Source organism: Ricinus communis, chromosome 1 (genome assembly GCF_019578655.1).
Source record: "Ricinus communis isolate WT05 ecotype wild-type chromosome 1, ASM1957865v1, whole genome shotgun sequence".
NCBI classification, from domain to species: Eukaryota; Viridiplantae; Streptophyta; class Magnoliopsida; order Malpighiales; family Euphorbiaceae; genus Ricinus; species Ricinus communis.
Genome location: NC_063256.1, coordinates 264,479 through 278,335, shown reverse-complemented (window position 1 = coordinate 278,335; position 13,857 = coordinate 264,479). Strand labels below are relative to the sequence as shown.

Below are 13,857 nucleotides of genomic sequence, written 5' to 3'. Positions count from 1 at the left end.
GAATGAACTGTGGTTAATTAATTTGCCAAGTAATGCCAAGTTCCTTTATTTGACAGTTGTAATGGTTCTTCAAAGGGAACACGGAGCATGTGCAATAATGGACAAGTACATGACAGTTTTACTTTCTTTTTCCACTGTAAATTGCGTTGTGGATGGCGGACTACGTCAACATTTGAATTGTGGATAGGGTGTTAGCTAAATTATTTTAAGTTTTCAGATGTACTCATTCTGCAATGGGACTGGCCCAAGTTCTCAACTGTCTGTGTATCATATCAACCAGGGATTTGGGTTCAACAATCCACAATTAAGAAAAAAAGAAAGGGACATCAGGCAAAGTCATGAATTCCATCGTTACTTGTGCCTAGCAGAAAATTTAGAACTTTCATGTAGTCCCAGACCTAACCATACAAACCTCTAATAATGCCTGCTGCTCTATGATGAATGATAAGTGCATCAAACGGAATTAAAATGATGCAGATTAGGTATATTCCATTGTAACCATAGTCGAAAAAACAGAAAAGCACACAAATTCTACAATTATCGAACATCTGAATAAAACCTATAATCACAAATGGCACTGCAGCTGAAACCAACAGATAGTGAAAATGGACATGTTCATGAGGCGTAACAGCAAAAAAACAGCTGACCCACAAGTCACAATCAATGAGATGGTAGCAACCCATATTTCAAAATTGAAAGGGAATCTGTAAGCACGGATTAGTATTGCCCTTCCTGCATATGTCCATTCCTCTTATCTTGCCACGCCCCACCGGGAGGGTTTACCCCGGCTTGGAGTGTTAGTAAGATACTCCTGGTATCGCTTTGGCGTGTCCCTCAGTTCGTCATACTGGAAATAACTAAACCAACTTCTACCTGTGCTCTTAGGAATCATTTTTCTCAAGAAATTGTTTGTGATTAATAGAACTTTCACTTTTTCTCATGTTTAATAGAAGAAGAGCGCAAGTCTTTTAAATTAAGTTGGTGCACTGTCAACGAGGAAGGTGGTTTTCATTTCTATTGACTACTTTAATCTGTCCGATTGTAAAGAAGTGTCAGGAGAGTGGACCTGAATATAAGCTGTATTAGAACAAAAGACCAAGAAATGATTTACAAGTGTGCTTGGTTCATTGGCTTGAACGTAGAGGAAAATATTAACTCAAAGCCTTCTTTTGGAATAAAACCAAGTTGCAAGATGCACATATCAAAATGTCAATGTGATAAAATTTAAATTCATCAAACAAAGAAACTGCAGAATGTGCAATTTAATTATATAGGTACAATGCATAGAAAAAAGGCTTAATTGTAAAAGAATACTCGACCATTGGCATTTTTCTTAATTTAATCATGTGTTTTTAATTGTAACAATGTCATGCGCGACCTTATCAATTTTGTCAAATCGATACATAAATAAAATTTCCGTTGAAGTTTAATTCACGTGGCTGCCGGAGCTCTGATAACTTAAACACATAGAAACGGTGCGTTTTTCACATATTAAATAGGAACAAAAAAAAGAACGAAACGAGCGTATATGGTGTAAGAAAACCCTAAATCCCCAAAATTGAAATAGTTGTTATTTCTTACCATTTGTGATTACTGAAACCATTTGAAAAATAGAGTGAAAGTAAAAGAGAGTGAAAGTAAAGCCGCTGTGAAAAATCAAACACATTGTGGTCCCTTGAAGCAGCAAAGACACTGAAGCCATCGAACATTGTAGTCTCTTGAAGTATCGACTACTGGAAAAGGACAAGTAAGTTATTATATTGTTAATGCCTTTTCTAAGAAACTTTTACATTAACGAGATGAGTGCGATATGTGTGGGGTAGGGCATCAATCAATTTTTTATTACTGCACTTTCGGGTTTCTCAAAAAGTATTTGAGTTTGTCATTCTAGAGTACTGTGATTTTCGTATTTATTTATTTGAGTTTGTTATGGTCTATAGGGTCTTATTCATGTAATTATTGTGTTTGTCTTTGCATCTGTTTGTGGGAATGTGGTTTATGTAGGTAGAGATATTATGCCTAAACATGGATTAGACCTAGATAGGATTGGATATTTAGACATACTTGATGAAGCAGAAAAACTAGGGTGTTATGGGGCAAAGATTTCTTATAAGATTTCAGGAATGAGTTTGAATGATGTTAAGGGAAATGGTGGATGATAGAGGTTTAATGGATATGATTAAGTATATAGATGAAGGCAATGGAGTATTACAAGTCTATGTCGAATGAGAGAAATGACAAGTAGCATTGCCTGGTGGCACAAGTCAATCTAATCATGGAAAAGGTGGTGGTGTTAGCTGTATTAGTGAAAATCCAGAAGGTGTATATGAAACTGACAATTTAGATGAAACTGTGTTTGATGTCAGTGTTGAACATAGTGAGCAATTGCAGTAGGAAGTAGAATCAGAAGAGGATCCTGACTACTTACTAGTTAATGAGAGTGAGACTGATGATTTAGATGAAACTGAGGATGAGAGTGACAATTTAGATGATTTAGATGAAACTATGTTTGATGTCAGTGTTGAACATAGTGAGCAATTGCAACAGTAAGTAGAATCAGAAGAGGATCTTGAGTACTTACCAGTTGATGAGAGTGACACAGATGATGGACTAAATGATAATGAACTGTCAGATGATGATGAGTATGTGGAAGCAAGGAAAATGATAACAAAGTATAAGAATTATGTGCCTGTTGATGAGCTTGTTGACAGATTACATGGCAACACTGGTGTGCAGTTCAAAAGATCATCTACTGGGGCAGAAAATACTGGACATGAAGCATCTGGCTTTGTAAGTGAATACGAAGACTCAGATGGGGATGACATTGAAGAGGCTTCAAGAAAGAGGAGAATGAGGATTGTATATGATCCCAAATGTGATCATAAGTATTTACAGCTGGTTCTTGGAATGCGATTTAAAGATGCACATCAGTACAAAGCTGCAGTTTGTAAATGGGCAATTATTAATGGTTATAATGTGCAGGTAATGAGAAGCAGCAAGTACCAACTTCAAATGAGATGTGACAAGGAATGTCCATGGAGACTGTATGGAAGCATGATTAAAAGAGAGCATACCTTTGCTATTAAGACATATGTTGGTGAGCATAAGTGCCCTAGGGAGATGAAAAAATAGGCAAGCTACCTCTGAATGGATAGCTAAGGAATATATACATAGATTCAAAAGAAATGGCAATTGGAATGTGAATGACTTGGAGGATGACTTACTTGATAAGTTTTGTGTTCAAGTGTCAAGAACAAAGTGCCATAGAGCAAAATAGAAAGCACTTAATATGCTAAGAGGGTCTGTACAGGAACATTATGTTAAGTTAAGAGGCTATAAAGCTGAATTGCTTAGGGTGGATAAGGAAGGCAGATTTGATTTCCTCCTTTTTGAAGGGTTACAGGCCCATTATTGGATTTGATGGGTGTTTTTTGAAAACTTTTTTAGGAGGGGCGTAATTATGTGTAGTTGCTAAAGATGGGAACAATCAAATGTTCCCCATCTTTTGGGCTGTAGTTGAATATGAAAATGAGTACTTTTAAACTTGGTTTTTAACCATTATTTTAGAGGAGCTGCAAATTACAGATGGTTTAGGCTGGACTTTTATATCAGACTAATAAAAGGTGATTTTTCTTGACTGTTTTAATTATTATTTACTTTATTTTTGTATTTACTTAATAATTATATTTGCTTTATTGCACAGGGTTTTACTAATGCTATAAAGAACCTAGCACCTTTTGCTAAACATAGGAATTGTGCTAGGCACGTTTATTATAATTGGAAGAAGGAGTTTAAGGGGCAAGTTTTAAAAAACATGTTTTGGAGTGCAGCTAGAAGTACTTATGAAGCCGCTTATAAGGAAGCCATTGATCAAATTAAAATAGAGAATGAAGCTGCCTATAATAATTTTTTACAGAGGGATCCATCCAAATTTTGTAAGTCATTTATTTGTGAGCTTCATAAATGTGATATGATTGATAACAATATCAGTGAAACCTTCAATGGTTACATTGTGAAATTTAGGAGTATGACCATTATAGACATGCTAGAAGAGATTAGATGTACATTAATGGAGAGAATGCACAGTAAGTTGATGCATGCTAGTGGTTTAACTGACTCCATCACACCTAGAATTAGAACTAAGCTTGAAGAAATCAAGTACAATAGCAGATTATGTACTTGCAAACCTGCTGTTAGTGGCAAGTTCCAAGTGAACATAGGAGAGGATCAATTTTTGGTTGATATAAATATGCACACTTGTACTTGTAGAGCATGGCAGATAACAGGCATTCCTTGTATCCATGCATGTTCTAGCATTCATTGGATGAACCAGGATAGTGCAACCTTTATGGACAAGTACTATAGTGTAGAAACTTATATTAAAACCTACAAAAATGCTCTTGAGCCACTGAATGGCAGAAAAATGTGGCCACAAGCTGATGGGCTTCCAATCAAGGCACCCAAATTTAAGAAAATGCATGGCAGACTTAAAAAGAACAGGATGAGAGATATCACTGAAGATCCAAAGAATCCTAATAAGCTGTCTAGACAATGAATTCAAATGACTTGTGCAGTTTGTGGAGGAGTTGGGTACAACAAGAGGAGTTGTAAGATGAAAAATGATCCATCTTTCAAGAGGCCTCCTAAACTGTCAGTCAAGCGTGGCAGGCCACGAAAAGCAACTTCTGCACTTGGATCTACTGCAACTTTCCCAACAACTCAGTCTGATGTCCCTAGTTCAAGTGGACCAAGTCAATTTGCTGCCACACCTTCAAGTGGACCTCAATCTGGACCAACTCAATTTGCTGGCATACCTTCAAGTGGACCTCAAAGCAGGAAAAAAGAAACAGCATTAGTAAGTTATTTCAACACTTGTATTTGGTTTATATTTGAATACTTATATTTGATTTACATTTGAACAGTGGGAAGTCATTTGTATTCATTATGGCTGCACAAACAGGTTAACCAAGGTTATGGAGCAAGAATCTTTGAAGATTCTGGCAACATATATTTGAGGGTAATTTAAATACAACATTTTATTTCTTATTATTTTATGCCTAGTCTAATAGAACAATTGTGTTTGGTTTCTAGATGCCTAAATCAAGGAGAGTGAAATTCATTTTTGGTACAAAGGCAGCAGCAAGTAAGGGTAAATCAATTCCCTCTTATACCAGACCACTAATTGCAAGTTCAACAAACAATAGAGGTGGCAGAGGTCGTGGCAGAGGAGCTAAAAATGGTGAGAGAGGTATTGCATTTGTTGGAACCCAAGAGAGTCAAGAAATTTGAGTAGTATAATGCAATTGTGATTAAATGTAGAGCATGACATTTCCTTTTTTAGGCAAATATTGTGTATGCTATCTTGTTTGCAGACTTGTGTCTTTCTTTGTAGCAACCTTTATACTAATTTTTTGTAGGCAAATAATGCCTTTGTTTTCACACATATTAACAGAATGTTTTGAAGGCAGATAATGCCTTTATTTTTATCAATTTATACTCTTTTTATACACTTGTATTCTCCATTTATGATTTATACTAGTACCATATATGCAAAAAGCTTCACACTTCAAGTTATATGGCATATGTCAAAATGCTCAATAATCATAAATTAACATTGTCATTTATTCAATATTTTTGTTCAAATTACAGTACAAGTATTTATCCAACAGTTAAGCTAAACTCATAGGCATCACAATACCAATACCAATGAGTAGTTCTCAAACCACATCAGGACACTCTCTTGTAGCATTTTCTTCTCAGAATTAAGCTTTCTGCAGTCATCAAGTTTTCTGCAATAGTTTCCTGCAGTCATCAATATTTTTCTACAGTAACTCAATACTTTATCAACCATCATTGACTCCATTACCATCTTCATTTTTATTACCTCTTCCAATGCGTCCTTTCAGCCTTCAAATGATTCATCACCTCTTTCGTATAAGGAAGGCATTCCTATGTCAGGGTGAAGCCATCGAACTACTGATCCAGCTCGCAATTGAAGCATTACAAGATCAGAAGTTCCAAATGAATCTTCAAGGATCTTCAATTTAAGATGTGAAAAATGCACCGTTTCTACGTGTTTAAGTTACCAGAGCTTCGGCAGCCACGTGGATTAAACTTCACCGGAAATTTTATTTATGTATCAATTTGACAAAATTGATAAGGTTGCGCATTACATTGTTACAATTAAAAATACGTGATTAAATTGAGAAAAATGCCAAAGGTCGAGTATTCTTTTACAATTAAGCCTAGAAAAAAATAATTATAGACTTGCCCTACACATAAGCCAAATAAGACAAAAATTAATGAGATTAGACGAAGGACACTAACTAAATAAATAACCTTTGGCACATCAAACTCGTCTCGGAACTATAATTTTAACCCTCGTCTACTTCTGTGACAGGTTCATTGGCCTCACTTTTCAGCTGCCTCAACATTTGAATCAAAATTCTCATAATCAGCGGTAAAGCAGTAATAATTAAGATATAACAAACCTTGACATTCTCACGAGGGGTGACAGCAAAAATAGCAGATGCATAAGTGACAATCATTGAAGCGGTGGCAACCCATATCTCTAAATGGAGAGGAAACCTGTAAGTAAGAGATACAATCACAAGTAATAAGGTGGAAAGTGCCAAAGTGCTTGATACCAAGAAAACATAAAAAGTATGTGGTTGAAAAGCATAGATTGCTCTTCCAGCATGATGTCCATCGTTGTCTTGCCAAACCCCTCCAGGAGGGTTAACACCAGACTGGAAGGTCACCGCAGCAATCAGGGCCATTACGACTAGCAACACATTTCTGGCCTCGTTTGGTGAATCCTTGGTTTCGTCGTAATGGAAGTACCTAAACCAACCTCTCCAGGTATTTCTAGGAGGAGAAATCTTTTTCCTTGGAGCAATTATAGGATTGGACATTTTTATTTTTTTGCTCTTAGAAAAAGCTTAAACCTTGATTTGGATGCTATGTAATTGAAAAGTAGAAGCCACACCATATATATTGAACAAATGACCAAGATCAATAGAATCAAATAAGGTACGGGAGAGATGAGTCAATTAACACTTCATAAGGAATTAAAGATAAATATTGGAGTTGGAAAAAAGAATGGCAATCTCATTGTTAAGGCAGTAAAACTTTTGATTAGATTTTTAAGATTTTACCTTTGAGAAAATCATGAAATCAGATCTATTTGCAAAAAATTTATTCGGAAGACAATATGCATGTAACAAGGAAAGTTGGAATTGTTGTTTAAAAGGAAAACAAAGTTTCTCCTTTGTGTGTGTCTAGGCGACCTGTGAATTTTATTCTGGGTCAGATATATATTTATTTATATATTAAATTGATAAATAATTAATATATAATTATTAATTTTAAATAATTAAATATATATAATTAAGACTCCGCTCAAATAGCAAGAATTCAGTATCAAATTATAATATATTTTATACAAACATTTTTTTTTTATTCGTTATGGTACAACTTTTTTATTAAAAAAAAATTTAGAGAATTATAAAAATGACGATAACTGCTAAGAGCTGGCATTATTCAGTTTAAACCGAATTCTTAATCCAATAATTTAATTGGATTTTAAATTTTTATATTTAATAAAAATTTGATTATTTTATTTCAGTTTGGGTACTTAGTTAAAAAATCATTCAGCGTTTATAATGATATAAACATGTTATGACAAATTCTTCCATAGTTTGATAATAAGCCTCGTCCAAGGATTATTTTTCTTTTCCTATTTCTTTACTTCTTCTCTTTTTCCTTTATATTTCTTCATTATTTTCAATTAATAAATGCACTAACATTAAATTGTATCCAATTGCTCTTAACAAATATAATTTTGCTTATAAATTTGTATTTATTAGTATTAGTCTTTACAACTGTTAAAGCATTTTATTCATTCATACCACATGCCAAATTAGTCAACAATTTGTCACCCTATTTTTCTTTCTAAAGAAGCCAAATTTAGTTTGAGTTCCCATATATATCAGTGATTACAATAAGTAGCCTGTGTTGAGTTGAGCACTGAAGAAGCTTGCTGCTAGAATTTCAAAGTTCAGACCATAGCAACAGATCTTCTTCTTATTTTGATTGTAGGAAGGACACCGCTTTCTTCAATAACCACATCATAAAACGGGCAAACTCTGCAACAACAAACAGACCCATTAACCAAACTACTACATGAACCGCTTTCATTTCAGTTGGGGCCATGTAAATCACTGCAATCACTTAAGTAGCAGACATTGAGAGTATAGCAAGACGCAAGCATGCTCTAAGGGGAAATCCACTTGTGAGGAGAGAAATCATGGCCAGAGATGCAAAAAATCCTAGTGCATTAAAAACAGTGAACACAGCAAAAACTTCAGGGTCAGTAGCCATGACTGCCTCTCCAGGCAGTACGTCTCTTCTTTCAACGCTGTTAATTGAATGAGAATTTCTGGACTCCGTTGACCAAAAGCCACTAGGAGGGCTCAGTATTGCTTGGTAGGTTACTGTGGCGATAAGCACTGCCACAACCATTAATGCATTTTGTGTCTCAATTGACGAATCTTCAATTTCTTTCATCAATTGTCTCCAGAGATTCCATGAATGAACAGGTGGTGTAGTTGGCTCCCTATTGATGTTTCTAGCTTCAACTTGAGGAGAAGTGGGAACCCTTGTCTTGATTTCCCGAGCTCTTACTGCTCCTGCTTGCTGAAACATCTCTAAGATGTTAATGTAATCACTGTATTTTCCTCCACTTTGAAGGATAACATCAATAATATCTTTTGGTGTGAATCCACTTGAATTCATAGAGTTTATTTCCACTCCAAAAGCGGCGGCATCTTGACCAATTAATAACTCTATGATCTGCAACATGTATCCAAATCCAGTTCTGGTAAAATGTTAATTAATTTAAATTCGAAAGACTTGTACGAGCTCAATTCCAATTATCTGGCCAGGAACCAGGACCCGGGACACAATTCTAATCAAAACAAATAATTTGATCCAGATAGATAAGTAATTGTTTTCACACACAAAAAATTTTGACCTTTCATAGATTGATCGCGTAGCATATATAGAGCTTCGTAGAAAATAAATATAACAAAAAGAAGAAGAAATGAACATAATGTAGTTAGGCTCACCTCTTGTTGTTTTCTGAAGGTAGCTAAATGCAATATCGAGTTCCCGTCCTTGTCCGTCCAATTTACAATCTCCACCATATCAAGCTTAGTAATCTCTTCCATCAAAGCCTTAACAGCTTCAAGCTGGCTACTCCTGACAGCAACATGAAACGCAGTTTCACCATAAGAAGTCACTTCTTTAATGGACTGCGGGTTCGCGGAAACAGTTCCTTCAGGACGTTCACTCTCCCTTTCATGGCTGCACAATGGAGTGGAGTTCTGCCATGCTTCCCCGTCAGAATACAGAGATTGTATCCAACCGCCCTTATAAGTTCTCTGACTAACTCTACATGCCCATTTGCTGAGGCAATGTGCAAGGGGCTATAGCCATCTTGATTTAGCTCCCAAGCAAATGCTGGCTTTCTGCTAACGATTTCTCTTGTGATTTCGGTTTGTCCAGACAGGGCTGATACGTGAAGAAGATTTTCTACCGAGTTCAAGGAAATGCGATCGAGTAGAAGTGGATCTTCTGCTAACAGTGAGTGAAAAGCTGTTAGATTTCCGGATAGAACAACATCAGACAATCTCGGATCCATTCGTAAGTAGCAACCTGTTTTTAAGGTTCTTTTTAGTGGATGAGCTTTGTTATATATGTCAAAGGAATTTCTTATTGGTGAAGTTTCTTAGGGAATGTCGGGCATTACCTAGTTTTGAAGAAATGGAATATGGAAGTGTCAGGTTTTGGATTTGCATATGAGTATGGTAGCGTGCATGAAAGTTAAGACGTGTTAAAGAAATTCTTATCTGTAGATAGTATATGCTATAATATTAATAAATAAAAAATTTACATGTATCTATAAAAAAATTATATTTTAATATTAAACGTCTGATCTGATGCATATTTTATTATTTGAAAATAATAAACATGAACCAATCACGGCTTTAACGATCTACACAGACACATATCAAGAATTTGCCTTGCATTTACAGAAGTCCATCAACTTGGGCGTAAAGATACTACATTTTAATATTCATATTTATTTATATGGGCCGACTTGCCGATTGACTAGTGGGCCGAAAATCCAAATCTATTAATGGATGAGAAATTATTGTTTTAAGATCATTAAAGGCCTTGCCCAATAAAAGCGCAATTGTTTTAACCTATTAGATCAATTGAAAAATGTTTACTAGATTTACATGAGCTGTCACATGGCGTGGCAGCAGAAGAAATTAATAACGCATTCCACTAATCCCACCATCGTTTACGCCCAAAACCAACTTTCTCTGACGGGTGACGCTGGAGCAAAATACAAAGAAAAGAAATAACAAACTACCCACAATCGAAAATGGTAAACACAACACAATCAATCAAGGCCAAGAATAATTATGTTTGTCAAGGCGAAGAAAATGGTAACACAGAACACACAACTTACCAACCTGTCGCGAGGCACCACCACCAGTACCACCACCCTCGCCCTCACCCTCCAAAGATAAACAAAACAAAACAAAACAAAAAAAAAGAAAAAAAAGAAAACGTGGCCACCCAGGCATCCACCCTAGGCGGTGGGTTTATCACTCTCGAGTGACATCATTCAAGTCAGAAAGTGGACCTCTATTTGTGGTGTGCGCAGCCCATTCCCCTGGCGCACATTAGCCAACCCCCACACCCTCACACACCTAAGCGGTGGCCTATCCATTGTAGATCTCAAAATCAGCCGCACACCCCTCCCACATCCCACCCACCCCTCCCCCTTTTACCCAACAAAAATCAATTCAATATGTCACCAAACCCCACCACTTCCACTTCCTCCTCGCCCTCTCTTTCTTTTCCTTTCTCCACCACAACCACCATTCTTGTTTGCCCTCTCCGCCGCCTCCTTTTTTATCTCCATCTATTTTTCTTTACCCATCACAACACCGTCCCTGATCATGTCAACCCCTGGTCCCGGATCTCCCTCCCCTCCAGATTCTTCCCTCACACCAAATCCTCTCCCTTTAGTTCCCGCGCTCCCACAACCCTCCACCAACCCACGCCGTCTCCCGCCGCCTTGCTGGTCTCATGACGAAACCGTTGCCCTTATCGACGCTTACCGTGACAAGTGGTACACTCTCCGCCGCGGCAATCTCAAGGCCAACCATTGGCAAGAAGTCGCCGACTCCGTTGCTCGTCGATGCCCCACCGCTTCTCCTCCGAAAACCGCCGTGCAGTGTCGTCATAAGATGGAGAAATTACGGAAACGGTATAGAACGGAGATCCAGCGCGCCCGATCTATGCCTGTTTCGAGATTTTCCTCTTCTTGGGTTCATTTTAAGCGCATGGATGCCATGGAAAAAGGTCCTCAGGCTAAAACTGATTATAATTCTGAGAGTGATAATGAGGATGAGAAGGAGGACGATGATGATGATGCTAATCAAGGTTTCTATATGGAAAATCAAAGGAATGGAGGTAGCGTATTGAATACAAGGAGTATTCATAAGCTTTATCGTAATGGGATTGGGGTTAATACTGGTAGCAATATGAATTCTGGGGCTAGTGCCAGTGCTAGTGCTGCAAGTGGGTTTAGAATTAGAATACCCACAGGAGTCAGTATAGCGCAGCCAGCACCTAAATTTTATGATCAGAAGTATGGTGTAAACCCTAATTCGATTCCTAAACCTAATTTCGGAGGAGCTGGGTCTGGGTCTGTATCTGGATCTGGGTTGGCGAGTGGTAGGGTTTTGAGAGGGTCTGATGAAATTGGAAAGAAGAGAGAGAGGGATCCAATGGAGGAGATGGTAGCTGCAATAAAGGTGTTGGGAGATGGATTTGTGAGGATGGAGCAGATGAAGATGGAGATGGCTAGAGAGATTGAAACAATGAGGATGGACATGGAGATGAAGCGCACTGAGATGATACTCCACTCACAGCAGCGAATTGTTGAGGCCTTTGCTAAGGCCTTTTCTGAGAAGAAGAAGAAGAAGCCCAAGAGAATACCTTCACCTGAATCCTAATTTATGATTGTGCACATCCATATCCTTATTTCTTTGTTTCTATGGATTAAGATGGTGCTTTTGGATTTGTATGTTTAGTTGCCTATAGAGCCACCTCGCCTTGTGATTAATTATGTAGGAAATTAGGAACCTTGGAGGCTAATTTTTTGCAAGAACGTAGCTTTTATTTTTGTTACAGGCCTGTGGTGTACAAGTGTTAACTTTCTACTTTGGATTTTAAGGCACAGGATTGAAGTTGTTTTCAATCTCGTCTCTCTAATATGTGCTTGTGTGTTGAATGTTACAGATGCGTTGTGAAATAATCAAGCTGCTACTGTTGGTGGGTTTTTACTTTCATCGAAATGGGAAACAAAAATATAGGATTAGGAATATATTTTTTATTTGGATCATTGTATATGTCTATAGAGATGTCTGTGTGGCTCAAAGCATTAATTTAGAATATGTTTTAAGTTTCCTGTTATGGTGAGCTAATTCATTGTGCAAATGAAATCAAGGTGCCATTTTGTGAAGGATTGAATCATGATCTCAGCTCCCTCTATTTGGTTTGGTAGATAGATGGACTTAGACTTGGCATAGCCGATATCTTACATTTGCATTGATTACTGGGGAAGAGGGGGGAATGTGTAATTCATCAATTGGCGTCTTATTATCTTGATTTGTTTGTGTAGTTTGGCCTATTACACTGCTGAATGCTGATCCTAGACTGGGAAGGCACCCATTCACCAGTGTAATGATGTCAGTGCTATAAAGGAAACTGTTAAGCAGATGCGCTGACTATGTCGAATGATGGTTGTGGAAATTTGCTTGGATTTCTCTTCATATTTGTTCAGGGCTTTACTGGTGAGCAGTGTAATTGAGGGGCTTTTCCCCATTTTGGCCAAATTTAACAAACAATTTATTAATTAATGTGGCTTTTAAAATTCTTTCCGGGTTAGTATAGTTTTGACCCGAGAAGTTAAAAAGGCCTCACGCCAGCCTGCTTAGCAGCAGGCCTTTCAAGCCACTTGTTCCGCCGGTCAGACTGGGAGGACATACCACGGTAAACCCTTGTTTATCCAGGGTTGTCAATGCCTGTTTTTTACTTCCCTTCTGCACTTCAAAACCTTCATCTGCCCTCTTCCCCTTTCATTTACAACGTTTTCCTTCTTTCTTTGAAATTGAACTCAAAAATATTGATTTTTGTCTTAATTCTGGCAAGTGGAACTACTTTCTTTGGGAATTTAGGCCTTTCAAAAAACAGAAACATCGGTTTTTTTTTTATCTAATTAGGCACGCAAGAGTTAGAATTATTCAATGAAAACCATCACAAAATTTTGCAGATTTCTTCTTTGTTGAAATGGGTTCTACTTCAATTTTAATATTTTTAGCTCTCGAAGACAAAATAGGAAATTTTGGGGGTATATTCTTATTCACTTAACAAGGAAAGATTCAAAGCTGCATCTCAAACACTGAACTCTTCCAATTTCCAATTTCTTTTTCTTTTTCACCATTGATGTGGGTGGTGTCTCTTGAATCAATCAATTGAAATAAAACTTAAAGTGGCTACGAAATTTTAGCCCACCACTTAAAAGGGCGAGAGCAATACTTACCAAAAGAAATATTAAAATAGAACTAAGTGCTCAGGGCAAAAAAAGAAAAATTAAGGACCTCAAGGGAATTGAACCCGACGTGAATCGAACACGCAACCTTCTGATCTGGAGTCAGACGCGCTACCATTGCGCCACGGATCCTTAGACATGACAAATGGTATGTCATTTTT

General features: G+C 37.2%; 2 protein-coding genes, 1 non-coding gene and 1 pseudogene across 3 annotated transcripts; 1 reads left to right on the top strand and 3 right to left on the bottom strand.

The window, feature by feature from the left end:
- Window positions 1-5,636: 5,636 nt before the first annotated feature.
- Window positions 5,637-7,125, bottom strand: LOC8263302. The gene has a single exon (XM_002526428.2). It carries the CDS (start codon window positions 6,912-6,914, stop codon window positions 6,375-6,377), a length of 540 nt encoding a protein of 179 aa, XP_002526474.2. The 5' UTR covers window positions 6,915-7,125; the 3' UTR covers window positions 5,637-6,374.
- Window positions 7,126-7,756: 631 nt separating this feature from the next.
- On the bottom strand, window positions 7,757-9,716 carry LOC8266640 (annotated as a pseudogene).
- A 653-nt stretch (window positions 9,717-10,369) lies between these two features.
- LOC8266642 (trihelix transcription factor ASIL1) lies at window positions 10,370-12,434 on the top strand. Its single transcript, XM_015723778.3, has one exon. The coding sequence runs from the start codon at window positions 11,037-11,039 to the stop codon at window positions 12,096-12,098; it is 1,062 nt and encodes a 353-aa protein (XP_015579264.1). The 5' UTR covers window positions 10,370-11,036; the 3' UTR covers window positions 12,099-12,434.
- Window positions 12,435-13,756: 1,322 nt separating this feature from the next.
- Window positions 13,757-13,828, bottom strand: TRNAW-CCA. The gene has a single exon. It is a non-coding gene; the product is annotated as a tRNA-Trp (tRNA).
- Between the last annotated feature and the right edge of the window lie 29 nt (window positions 13,829-13,857).

Coding starts and splice junctions, on each gene's coding strand:
- LOC8263302 (XM_002526428.2), bottom strand. CDS start 6,914: ATGTCCAATCCTATAATTGCTCCAAGGAAAAAGATTTCTCCTCCTAGA.
- LOC8266642 (XM_015723778.3), top strand. CDS start 11,037: ATGTCAACCCCTGGTCCCGGATCTCCCTCCCCTCCAGATTCTTCCCTC.